Consider the following 13055-nt stretch of genomic DNA (forward strand, 5'->3'; position numbering starts at 1 on the left):
CAAAGTAGAAGACAATAAGTAAAAACATGGCTGAAACATAAGAATTTTTGTGACAAAGTTCAGTCAAAAAGGATTCATTCCCCAACTGTTCTTCTGCCTCCAACCATTTGGACCTGACATAAATAAAAGAGGGCTCACAGCATAACTCCTGGAATCTTCTATGTGACCCAAAACAGTGGCTAGGACTAAGGATCTCCAAAGGGAGTTAAAACCCCAAAAGATGGAAACATCTGAAGTTTGAGCCAAAGCCTACGGATCGCAAAGAACAGTCCCCCAATTAGGTAACATGGCATAGGGCAGGCACCAAGGACCCAAGGAACTCCAGGTGGAAAAAGCAGGCAGCAGCTTTCCAGAGACAAATGAGAGCTGCTGAGGTTTTGGAGGTAAGAGGAAATGGGAATGGAACGGAAAAATGCTTCAGTACTTGCTAAGCCAATTCTCAGGTAAAAACAATGACAATATGCTTTTGCACACAAGTGAATTCAAATGTATGCTAAATGTGTTACGTGTGGGAAGAGATAAAGATAAGAAAGCTGACTTCATCAACCCTCACTTAAAAAAGTGACCAATGAGGGGAGTAGTCCTAAGTTCACTAAAACTCTGTTTTAAAATATGTGTACGGGGCGCCTGGGTGGCTTAGTGTTTTGAGTGTCTGCCTTCAGCTCAGGGCATGATCTCAGGGTCCTAGGATCAAGTCCTGCATCAGGCTCCCCGCAGGGAACCTGCTTCTCCCTCTATGTCTCTGCCTCTGTGTGTCTCTCATGAATAAAATATTTTAAAAAATAAAATAAAATATGTGTATAAGAGTCATATCTTGGAACTCTAGAATTTGTTCAGGTTAACTATACTCCACCAAAAGTGACATTCAGAGGCTCCAGTCCCAGAACTAATGTTCTACTTGGAACACACACCCTCTGTGCAGAAAATTTAAAAGGCTTAATTTATATAGGAAATTTGCATTGATAGGCATACCCCCAAAAAAGTTTTTTTGGACTTGTGTTTAAAGCAATGATAGCACGGTGCCTGGGTGCGGCTAAGGGGCTTATATGTTTGAGCTGAGCATCACAGAATCTGAAAACTGCTAAGTTTCCTCTTTTTCAAGAGGCTGCACAGTCCCTCCATAAAACTAATTTAAATGGCCTCAAGACAATACAACCCAAGTATTGGAGAGCTGGCCTCTGCTTTGTTCCAGACAATGCTGTTTAGAGGAAGATAACCATCCTAAACCAGATGGGATAAAGGAAAGAGGCTGGCAGTGCTCCCAGCTTCTGAATACAACTGATCAGTCCTCCCACCCTGCCCTACCCCATCCCTGGTTTGAGACAAGTTAGAACCTTGGCTTAAATCTTGGTTTCTTAACTTTCTAAGCCAAAAACCATTCCCTCCACCCCAACACAGACGTTCCTGATAGCAAATGATAAAAAAATGGGGGTGCCTGGGTTGCTCAGTCAGTTAAGCATCTGCCTTCAGCTCAGGTCACAATCACAGGGTTCTGGGATCAAGCCCCAAGTCAGGCTCCCTGCTCAGTAGAGAATCTCCTTCTCTCCCTCCCTCTACCCCCCACTCATGCTCCCTCTCCCTCTCAAATAAATAAAATATTTTTAAAAGATATACATACACACACACACATATACAATGCAACAGGTTAAGAGATGGTATGTGGATAACAGTCAGCACAGAAAAGAATAACTGAACAGAAAAACAGCAGTGAAAACAGCAGGTGGTCCAGATTTGGAAACAGGAGAGAAGGGTGGACATGGAAATGACTGTGAAATCAGCACTGGCACAGTGGAACAGCCCAAGGTCTGTGACCCTGCCCATAGATGCAGCTATGCAGGTTCCACAGAAACACAATCAGGAGCCCTGACCTAGACCCCCACCCAGGGAAATTAAGCCCCCACCTCCCTCATACCAGGGGACTGCCTAGCACCCAACTCTGCACAGCCTGAGTCAGCAGAACTGAAGATGACAGATAACACATGAGAATGTACTCAAAAATCCAAGCCCCTGAAAGTGCTGGAGAGACAAATATATTCCCCAAGGGGACAAAGGGCAGCTCAAAGCGTCTTAGCTTCCTCCGCCCCCAAGGTCACCTCGTGGAAATGAGTCCAAGGAAACCAGTGACCCTCCTGCCTAACTACAGATGCTGCCTCGGCAAACACAATAGAGGCCTTGGCACCACCACTCCCACCTGCCACGCCAACAGGTAATCTGTGAAATCAGAGAAATTCCCGGAGCAGGAAGTCCAACGTCTAGTCAGCCCACTTTGATTTTTGACAAAAACCATCCTTCACTGGAAGATCCCATGGTTCCAAACCATGGCTACCTTGAAAAAATACTGTGACTGAATTTCTTCTGTAATGCTGTACTATTACAACAGCAGTCAAAGCTCCGAGTACAGGTGGACTTGTTTTGATCTATATAATAATCTGTATATTTACATTAAACCTTTAAATCACTGTAACTTAGTAAATTCTCAGTGTTTAAGTAACAAAAACTCTCTGGAAATAGGTCAAAAAAGGTCTAAAATAGGTACAAATTTTTAAAATTGGGATATCTAAAGGTGACAAAAATATTAACTTTCAGCTAAATTATAGCCCTAATCTATTGGTGTTTTCCATTAAATGGTTCTTGTGGAACCTAGATACTAGTGTGAGAGGTTTATAGTCTTGTAGAAACATGACAGTACTTCAACTTTTAAAGTTTGAAAAGTTTTCTGATGGGTCTCCACATTAATTTTTACTTTCTGATGCTTCTAATTAACTTTTTTTTTTTTTTAAGATTTGGGCCAAGTCAATTCAGAGACAATAAATCTCCCTATCCGAAGGCCTTTAAAGAACAAAAGCTTGACCCTAAACGAACACTGATTCCTAAAATAATAAAAAGAATTAAAAGATTTGCACTTGCTTTAAAAATTATATTTGTATTTTTCTCCAAGATACAAGGCTTCCTACTCTTACAACTATTTTGTGAGGCTCATGCGGTAGGCAGCTCCTGAAACAGGTCCTGACCATCCCCACTTCCTTCCAGCCTGTATCTGACTCCCTCCCTTTGTGAGGAAGCTAGACCTAGTGACTTATTTTGGACACATAGAGGCTGGCAAAAGTGATGGATGTCACTTCACTTCCAAAATTAGGTTACAAAAGACTGACTTTTGTCTTGCCCAAGCTCTCTGCTGCCCTCTCGATTGCTTGCTCTGATGGAGCCAGCTACCATGTTTTGATAGTGGGACTCATATGGCAAGGAAGCCAGGGCAGCCGCTAACCAACAGTTTCCTAGGAATTGAGTCACTCACTCACTCCAACAGCCTGTGAGGAGCTGAATCCTCTCAAAAACATGTGAGTGAGGCTGCAAGCAGAGCCTTTTCCATTCCAGCTGAGTTGATGGCAGCCCCAGCCAACACCCTGTTTGCAGCCTGTTGAGAGACCCAAGCCAGAGAACCCAGCTGTGTGCCACACCCAGGTTCCTGACTCAAAAAAACGGTGAGGGAAGAAAGCCACTAAGTTCGGGTATATGACTTGTTACAGAGCAATAGATAACTAACATAGTTCCCTAAGAGTGATATTGCGATTTCTTTTTCTTTTCACAAAGTTGGTACCCAAGAAACACTAACAGGTGAATTCATGTGGATGCAGCACTTAGAGGCCAATTCCAAGATGCCTAAGAAAAAGAGAAGCAGTGGCATCAACTTTTAGGCTATACTCTAAGTACACACCATAACAGTGACAAAATTATTTTTAATCAGATCAGTAAGTTCTCATGCTGAAATCACCCTTAAAAAATCAAAGAGATAAGCAGTCATAAACTCATGCTGTTCAAAGTATCTTTCTCTGTCTATCCTAACATTACCACCCATCCCTGTTTTATTCTGTTCTCTTCCAGCATCCCAATAAAACTCAGATTCTGATGTCTCCACAAAAAGGAACCACAGATCTTTAAAATAAAAAAATAACTGACTGCATGTTTGGGACAGAAAAACCTAGAGGTGAGCCTGAGGATCCTTGCCACAAAAAAATAAGGACATTCTCAAAGACATCTGAAAGTACTCAAGAAGGATCTGGTTTGAAGAGGCTCCTTTGACACTAACCCATGATCATAAGAGCATCAAAATCAAAAGTCATAATTACAATTAGAGCAAGTCCAGACCATCCAATGCCACTCATTCCTGATGATCAAATATTAAGCACTCTTTAAAAGGTTCTCACTGACATGAATCAATTAATTCATGCTTAGTTCCGAAGAGACAAACGCATGACTCTGAAAGAATGAATACATAACGCCCCACCATGAGATTTGGGGAGGACAAGAAAACTGGCTTTGTGATCTCATGATTAGTTTCAGAATCACTGGGATTAAAAAAAAAAGGAATAAAGCAAAATTCAGGTGATCTGAGAGGAAACGTGCTCCCGAGAGTTCTAGGAAGCTAGAGGTGGGAATGTGGGGGATAGCGTAGCTTCATCCTCTGGAACAGGGGTTTCAGAAAAGTTTGAAGTTAGTAAACATCTTTTGAAGAGCAGCATATGGCCTACCAGTGTGCAGTTCTCCTGGGTGCGGATGGCAGCCCCCAATACAGGCAGAAAAAACACAGGTACGAAGTTGTTTTCTCACTCTTGCAGCTGTTCACCCCGTTAGAAAACTAAAGGAGCAAAAACACATTGCATCTGCTCCTGATACAGAGAAGTGTCTACTCTTCTGTTAAATTTCTACATCCTTGGCTTAAGAGAAAGAAAAATGAATGAATGGTCTATTCTCTCCCCGCCCCGCCCCGCTGCCACCAATCCATACCCTACCAAAATACTCCACGTACAAGCTATTCACATCTTCAATTTTAATAATATTAGCACCCGAAAAAAGCTGTTTCCATATTCACTACTCAACAACAAACAAAGCCATCTAATTGCTCAGATCCTTGTCAAAACTTGATAGTCTTAAACTTTTTCGTTTTTGCCAAACTGATGAAAGGAAAGACGTGTTAGCTTGTTGATTTAATTCAATCTAAAGAGTCTAAAAGAGAAGAAAAAAAAACAAAAATAATGCCTTGCAAATAAGTCATGCAGAAAAACTATTTAAGAGACTGGCAAGGGGTAAGTAATAGTAATGCGTGTTTTGTGCTGGGCACCTAGCTTGACAATGTACAGAAGTTACTGTTGGCCCTTGCAGCAGTGAGAGAAGAATTGGTGTGCCCACTTTACAGATGCAGAAATAAAGGTTCAGAATAGCAAAGTAACAATTTATCAAGTTCATATCCAGGGAGCCAGGATTTGTAGAGTTGTACAACCATCACCTTCTTCCAGTTTTTAAATCTTTCCATCATTCCAACATATTCTCCTGTGCCCGCTTGCTATAAATCCTTGTTTGCACCACCAGCCCCAGGCAGCCATTGATCTTCTTTCTGTGTCTATAGATTTGTCTTTTCTGAATATTTCATGTAATACCTAGTCTTTTGCATCGGGCTTCTTTTGCCTAGTATGTTTTTTGAGGTTCATCAATGTTGTAACATATATCAATAGTTCATTCCACTTTATTGCTAGTAGCATTCCATTAGATGGATTCTCAGGTGATGGATATCTCACTTATTCCCAGTTTTGGGGTCTTCTCTGAGTTACACTGCTATGAACGTTCACATATGTATCTTTGTGTAGATGCACGTTTTCATTTTGTGGGATACATTCCTAGAAGTGGACTTGCTGGGTCCTATAGTACGTGTACGTTTAACTTTCTAAGGAAACTGCCAAACTGACATCACCATTTTTTATTCCCTCCAGCATCAAATAAAAAATGTAAGCTGAATATTCAAGAAATTGAAAAGACTTCAGAGCTGTTCCCCTCATGCACCAGTGGCTCTGTGTGTGTGTGTGTGTGTGTGTGTGTGTGTCATTCTTCAGCAGCCTGACTCCAGTGTGAAAAAAAATTAAGTCTGTAACACTGTGGATTTCAATTTATTAGTTATTTCAGTTTATTAGTTACCCACCAGTCTGGTGGTGAGTAAGGCTTCTAAGGAGCTCTTGCCTGTGTAGATAACTGGGGTGGGCCAAGGGAAATAACACTGACATTTTGGGATTTTTTTCATCATACTGCCCTTTTGACACATTTTCCCAATTTCCCAAAATTCCCTTTTTCACAGTTGACTCCTAGAAGGGACTCCATAAGGTCCCTCAGGATATATGCCTAGGATACTCCTTGGGTCCCTATGTATCATCTTTAGAGCCTACAACTCTTCCCAATAATAAATAAATGGCATTAATAACTTCATTTCCCCATCACTCAGGCAAATAAGAGCGTCCAGCAAGACTCCATCAAATGCTAAATCCCATGACCCCAACTTGCCACCCTGGCCCAACCAGACACAACACCATCAATCACCACTGCATCTGATTGTTATGAATCTATCTTTTTAAAGCTATGATTTTCTTCCTTTCCCAAACAATTTGAATCCATTTTATAAGATTTCATGAGATACTTTGTTTTCTAATATCTACATGGTGTTGCCTTCTAGCCCCAATCCTGTAATGTGCTTGCAAATGCTATTACACTTGTCGGACATGGTTTGTTTTCAATAACCTCATAGCTTTTTTTATTTATTGGAATGCCATGGCCCTCTCTACATGTTTACTTATTCTTTGCTTGTTTATCAAGCACACGGAACATCTTCCATCCTCCCACTGCCCCAGGAGACCAAGCGCTGGATTTCTGGTTTAGAAAGAGATGGAAATGGAGCAGGGGACAGAGCCCAGAGGCAAGGAAGAGTGTGTAAGGGAGGGGGTAGGAGGGGAGAGGTCTTCCCAAATACTTTCCTGTTACAATGTGCAACCATCTGGGTTTTTATCAGTTCTTATTTAGAAGGTAAAGTGTGCTTAAAACTAAACACTCCCTATCTGAACTCTTGAATGGCCAAATGTATCAGTGTCAGCTATTTCGTACTAAATCTCTTTCTAAAAGCAGTTGCAAGGGTGGCTGAGTAGCTCAGTCGGTCAAGAGTCTGACTTTTGATTTCAGCTCAGGTCATGATCTCAGGGTCGTGAGATGGAGACCTGAGTCCAGCCCCGCACTGGGTGTGGAACCTGCTTAAGATTCTCTCTCCCTCTCCCACTGCCCTTCTCCTCTCTGAAAATAAATAAAATAATAGCAGTTGCAGAGAATCAACTGCACCCCCCACCCTCAACCCCAAGAAAAACCAAAAATCATCACAAAAACCCAGCCATCTAATTTTCCACTCATAACTGAGCTTAACGTCAATGCCCATTTGACCTGTGTCCACACGTCAATGCCAAGGCAAATAGCAGACCAGGATCCCCTTTAGGATAAAGCACTATCGTGCACCTGCCAACGACTCACTCTGCATACATCTTTCTTCACAAAATCCAATGAGGCAGCTACAATCATCCTCACTTTACAGATGAGAACCTGCGGGCTGGAGAAGGTAAATGACTTTCCCAAGCTGGCACAGCTGGAAAGAGGCAGAGTGGGATTCAAACCGAGGGCATCAGACTCCGAAGCTCTTTATTGGGTTCCTTAAGTCAGGCTGCCTCTGGAGTTAAACTCCCCAGGCCCCCATCATAGTTGCCACAGACTCTACTATCTCTTCATCATCGCCAATAAATATTTATGAAGGACCCACCGCCTACATGCCATTGCTCTTGTTTCCACAGCAACATGCTGTCAGAGAGTCATGGGAGTATCCCGTGCTTAAAGGAACGATGCTGTACTTGTCCTGTGATCATGGCTCTGAAAGGTGACAGTTACACACTACCACGGATGCCGGATGCCGTCACAGCTGGCAGCCAGGAGGCTGCGAGTGTCGTGTGAGGGACCAGCACGAAGAAACTCAACACAGGAGAAAGGCAGTGGGTTTTTACCCAAGAAAATGGTCTGCTTTCATCGTGAATGTGTTTGTGAGTGTTGCTGAGAAGGAATCCAAGCCAGGTCTGCACATTAATTATTCTTTTATTAGGAAAGAAATCAAGCAATCCAGGAGAGAAAATAAAATCTGACTGTACTGCTAGCAGTCCCCCAGACAGAACTGGCAACGAGTATCGAGTTAAATGACTGCATTGCTAACAACTGCTCTCTCAAGTCGATCCCCTCTACGATCCATTTTTGCTCTCCATGTACAGATGCTGAAGTCCGCTGGTAAACGGACTAGTTATCTCTTTATCTGTTGGTTTGGTTGTTTCTCTCCTACCCCATCCCCAGGGACGTTTTGCCACACTCTCACCACGTTGATTTCAAATGCTTTTTTACTATCATTTCTTACAAACATCATCCTGGCTCATGAAACACAGAGTAGGAAGAAGGAAACTGCCTTTTGATGACAAGCTCTCGCCACCGACTTTCGGACACGGTGAGCAACACGTTACAGCAAAACATATCATCCTGTGTCCTAGATGCAAGCTTACAAATTGAAAGCGCTTGTAAGACTGGGAATTTTCAGATTAAAAGAATACAGAGAGCACACCCCTGAGTTTTAAAATGTCATTTATCCAGACTTGCCAAAAGTTTTAAATAAGAGACTTTAGAGAAAATCATACTTTAAAGAAGAACCAAGATATTCTCCTATCTGTACTAGATTTGGATTCCAACAATTTCGGCATTTAGAAATAAAGTAAGATGATAAGTTCGTTTTAAAAAGTCAACATTTGCAGAATTCCTGCATCTACAAATGTGGATGTTTGTGAAGAAACCTGCAAAAAAAAAAAAAATCTAATTTAAATGTTCTAAAATGTTAGCATTAAACCAAAAAGGAGAAAATAGATATATGCAGAAAATCCCCCGTTTTACCAATGAATGAGGCGGTCTCCCACACAAGCTAATCTCACACGTTTAAGGAGAGCCCCTGGAAGAAACGCAGTCACTTGCTAAGTATATGCTGTAGTGGGTTTGCAGAAGCCACTCGACTCAGGTAGAACCAAAAGAAACATCCAGATGGAGCCTCCGCTACAGTAGATTTCCTCCCAAACCGTGCTCCTGGATGGCTTTTCTTTCCCGCGTGTTCCAAAGAGCAAACAAAGAAAAGGTGCTTGCTCCTCACACTTCTCTAAATGTTTTAACAAAAGGCTGCTGAATAAACACATTACTCATTTAAAATTTGAAAAGAAGTTCTATTCCTGAGATGAAAGGGACTAGATTTGCATTTTAACAGTTGTGGGCGAGCGCCACCTGGCGGGGGCAGCGCACGCGGCGCGCTGTCTGCATCGGGCAGCTTCCCCAGCCCGGCGGGGCTTTCCCCTAAACGCGCTGCCCAAGAGCCGCGCCCGAGTATTTTTGACACCGGGGAGGTCGGGGTGGTGGTGGTGGTGGTGGGGTTTGGTTTGGTTTGGTTCCTCCGCGGGGACGTGAGTACTGTTAGGGTGTGGCAGGCCGGCCAGGCCTTGGAGGAAAGTAAAAAATTTTGTGCCCAGGGCTGGCCCCAGCCAGCATCCTCTCTGGCACACCTGATACGGACCCTAAATGCGAACAAGAACCGCACGCCGTCTCCGGCACGGTGTTGGGCCAGCCCGTCCTCTCTCACCTGCTAACCCCACCTTTCCAGTTTCACACACCTCCAAAGAGGTGTCCTCGTCACCTAACTTCCCAGCCACAGAAGCAGGCTGTCCCCCTTCTCCAAGTCCCATATCGGGTTCCCGTCCCGGAATGGCGCAAGAGAGAGAGAGAGTCCACTGCGTCTCCACTGGGATGTCGCTCCGGCGGTTCCTGACCTCCAAAGCAGCCTGTGTGGAGAGGTTACACTCTCCCGCAGCTTGTGGGGGTTTGCGTTTCCCTTTTTTTTTACCACCACCACCCCCCCCCCCGCCTCTTCTTTGCTTCTTCCTGTTAATATACGGGCACCGCTGTTCCTTAGCAATCGGACACTCCTCTTTTCCTAAACGTCCCTGGTTCATCTCCGCCTGTCCCCGTGAGCCCAGCGACCTTCCCCCAGCGCGGTCACACCGAGGCCCGCCGGCGCTAAGAAACTTCAAGGTGATTCTGAACTTGAAGCGTACCTGCGCGCCCCTTCTCTCCCTCCACCTGCCGCCCTGCTCTTTGGGGGCTCGGGGCTGGAAGCTGCCCGCGGGGCGGGGGGAGAGGTGCTGAGCCAGGAGGGTGGTGGCCCCCTGGGCGAGCCCACTCGCCATCAGGAGCACACTAGCCCCCCCAACTCTGCTCCCCTCGTTCCTGTCGTCAAACCCAAAGAGGAGCCCCCCGCACCCCAAACTTTCCGGAAGCAAGCGGGCTCGCAGGTGGAAGCCACTGCGCCCGAAGGGCCTCAACGAGGGCGTCCATCTACTCCGGCTAAGCACCACGGGCAGGACGGAGGCAGCGCTGTGTCAGTCGTCAACGCCAACACCCCGACGGTGCCTCCAGCGGCTTGCCTCGGGGCTGGCCGAGGGGCGCGGCGTGTTTGGGGCGAAGTGTGGGGTTTTGCCGTGTCCCCCCGGGGAGAGGCGAAGGCGCCGCCCCGGCTGCCCCGGCCTGCGGGCGGCCAGACCCCCCGGGAGCCGCGGGAGCCGCGGGATCGCCTCGCGGCCGCGAACGCTCGGGGACGGATTCCGACAAGTGGGAGGCGGCGGGTGCAGCCGGCCGCTCGCAACAGCCGCGAAAGTTACTCCAGCCCGGGGCCGGCGCGGGAAAGTCGGGCGGGGAACTTGGCGGGGCGCGGGGCGCGGGGCGCGGGGGCTCGGCTCCGGGCCTGGGGCGCGCCCCCCGCGAGCCCGCACAACTTTCTCCCCGGGGGCGCGGGGGCGCGGGGGGCGCGGGGGCCCGGGGGGCGCGGCGGGGGCGCGGGGGGAGCGCGGGGGGGGCGCGGGGGGCGCACTCACCTGCGGCGCTCTGAGCCCGGGCGCCGGGCAGCGGCGGCAGCTGCAGCCGCAGGAGCAGGCAGAGGGCGAGCGCGGCGAGGCTCGCCATCCGGGCGGCGGCGGCGGGCGGCTCAGCCCCTTCCCGCGGGGGCCGGGGCCGGGGCCGGGGCCGGGGCCGGGGCCGGGACTGGGGCGGGCGCGGGGCGGCCCCGCATCGCCGGCGCGGCCGCTCGCAGGGCTCGGCGGCGCTCCCGGAGCCGGCGCCGCTGCGCTCGGAGCCGAGGCGCGGCGCGAACTGAGGCGGGCGGCTGGGCGGGGGCGGGACGCGGGGGGCGGGGGCGGGGGGCGGCGTCCCCCGAGTCCTAACGCCGCCGCCGCCGCCGCCGCCGCCGCCGCCGCCGCCCGCCCGGCGCTCCGCCCGGGCCGCGCACACACCCTCGCGCGCACGCCCGCGCCCCGCGCCCCGCGCACCCCGCGCACCCCGCGCCCGCCCGCCCGGTCCCCGGAGGCTGGCTCGGCCGCGCGCCCCACGCCGCCCCTCCCCGCCCCCCCGCGGCCCCCCCGCGCCCCCCCCGCGCCCCGGGGTCCCGGCCTCCCCTCCCCGCCCCGCCCCGCGCCGCCAGGCACCGTCTGCCCGGCTGGGGCGCAGGTACTGGAGGCGGTGGGGGGAGGCGAGGGAGAGGGAGCAGCCGCGTGAACTCGGAGTGGGAGAACAGGTGAGTGGGGGGCAGGTGGGCGAGCAGAAGGGAGGGAGCAGCCGGCTCCACTTGGGGTTGGGGGAGGGGCCGGGGAACAGGTGAGTGGGGGAGGGGTCGCCTGCCCTACGCCGGGGCAGGCCTCCGCGGGCGGGGGGGGGCTCGGGCACGCCCTGGGAGGAGGATTTCCTGTAAGGGTCGACACCCCCTCCCCGCGCGCACACTCGCAGGCTCTCCTGGGAGCATCCCACCCCCGCAGCCGCCCAGGCACCCCTCTTATGCACCCACAGCCCTCCCTGTCCCCGCCCCCACGCGGGAGGGGGCGCAGACCGGGCAGGAGGCATCCCGCTCTCGCGCACTGCCTTCCCCCTTTCGCGTTCTCGGGAGACAGAACCGTGTAGCTTTTTCCTTTTTCTTCCTGGGCTGAACAAAGACCTGGTTGAAAATGAAAGCCTAAAACCGTAGATCAGAGTCCGAGCTTGTCCCTTGCAGCTCCCAGGCTGGGACTCTCTGCTCTCCTGGGAGCCCGGATCTCAAGGAGGAGACCTGGAGCCACTTGGGCCCTGGCTGGGGGTCTGGGCTGTAAAAGCAGGGGACGGGGACAACGCAAGCAACGCTCAAGGAATTCACTTTGTGAACCTGGCCAGAGCCTGCTTTCTGTTCCAGCACAGCCTTTCCCTCACCCCTTCCTTGTTGGGATTCCAAGGACTGGATTGGACAGACTGTGGGACAGAAATATGACAACTGGGGCCATGGTGTCTCACTTACCTGTGGGGAAAGCCTAGTAATCTAACTGCTGTCTTATCCCCATCTTACATACCAAGAAACTGAGGCTCAGAAAGGGCAAAGACCCTGTCTAGAGAGGCAGGGGAGGAGTGGCTGCCCCATTCGAGCCCTCTACCTTCTTGCTGTGGCACAGGGCACCCACTCCCATTTAAATTTAAAATTTAGAAATTCAGGGCCCCTCACTGGCTCAGTCAGTGGAGCATGTGACCCTTGATCTTGGGGTCGTGGGTTTGCACCCCACATTGGATGTAGAGACTACTTTAAAAAATAAAATCTTAATAAAATTTAGAAATTTAGTCTTCAGTAGCACGAGCCACATTTTAAGTGCTCAGTAGCCACCTGTGGCTAGTAACTGGACAATGCAGATATAAATATTTCTTTTTTTTTTTTTAATTTTATTTATTTTTTCATGATAGTCACAGAGAGAGAGAGAGAGAGAGGCAGAGACACAGGCAGAGGGAGAAGCAGGCTCCATGCACCGGGAGCCCGACGTGGGATTCGATCCCGGGTCTCCAGGATCGTGCCCTGGGCCAAAGGCAGGCGCCAAACCGCTGCGCCACCCAGGGATCCCCTAAATATTTCTATCATTACAGAAAATTGTTAGACTGTGCTGCTCACACTACAGCTCATGAGCCAAATCTGACCCACTGCCTGTTTTTATCAATAAAATTTTATTGGGGCACAGCCATGCTCACTCATTTGTGTACTGCCTATGGCTACTTTTTGCAAAAGTTCTATTGGATCCTGCTGCTCTGGAGCAGGGGTCAGCAAACTATTACAACTGGGCCAAAGATTCTGG

At 49.2% G+C, this 13055-nt stretch overlaps 1 protein-coding gene across 13 annotated transcripts in view; it reads right to left on the minus strand.

The window, feature by feature from the left end:
• PTPRT (protein tyrosine phosphatase receptor type T) overlaps positions 1 to 10913 on the minus strand; it is a 1037422-nt gene extending 1026509 nt beyond the window's left edge. For all 13 annotated transcript variants that reach the window (XM_077873195.1, XM_077873196.1, XM_077873193.1 and 10 more), the window contains exon 1: positions 10797 to 10913. In XM_077873195.1, the coding sequence (XP_077729321.1) occupies positions 10797 to 10884 (88 nt within the window). In that variant the 5' untranslated portion in view covers positions 10885 to 10913. The remainder of the gene's footprint in view (positions 1 to 10796) is intronic.
• Between the last annotated feature and the right edge of the window lie 2142 nt (positions 10914 to 13055).

The sequence above is a fragment of the Canis aureus genome, chromosome 26 (assembly GCF_053574225.1).
Source record: "Canis aureus isolate CA01 chromosome 26, VMU_Caureus_v.1.0, whole genome shotgun sequence".
Classification (NCBI taxonomy): Eukaryota; Metazoa; Chordata; class Mammalia; order Carnivora; family Canidae; genus Canis; species Canis aureus.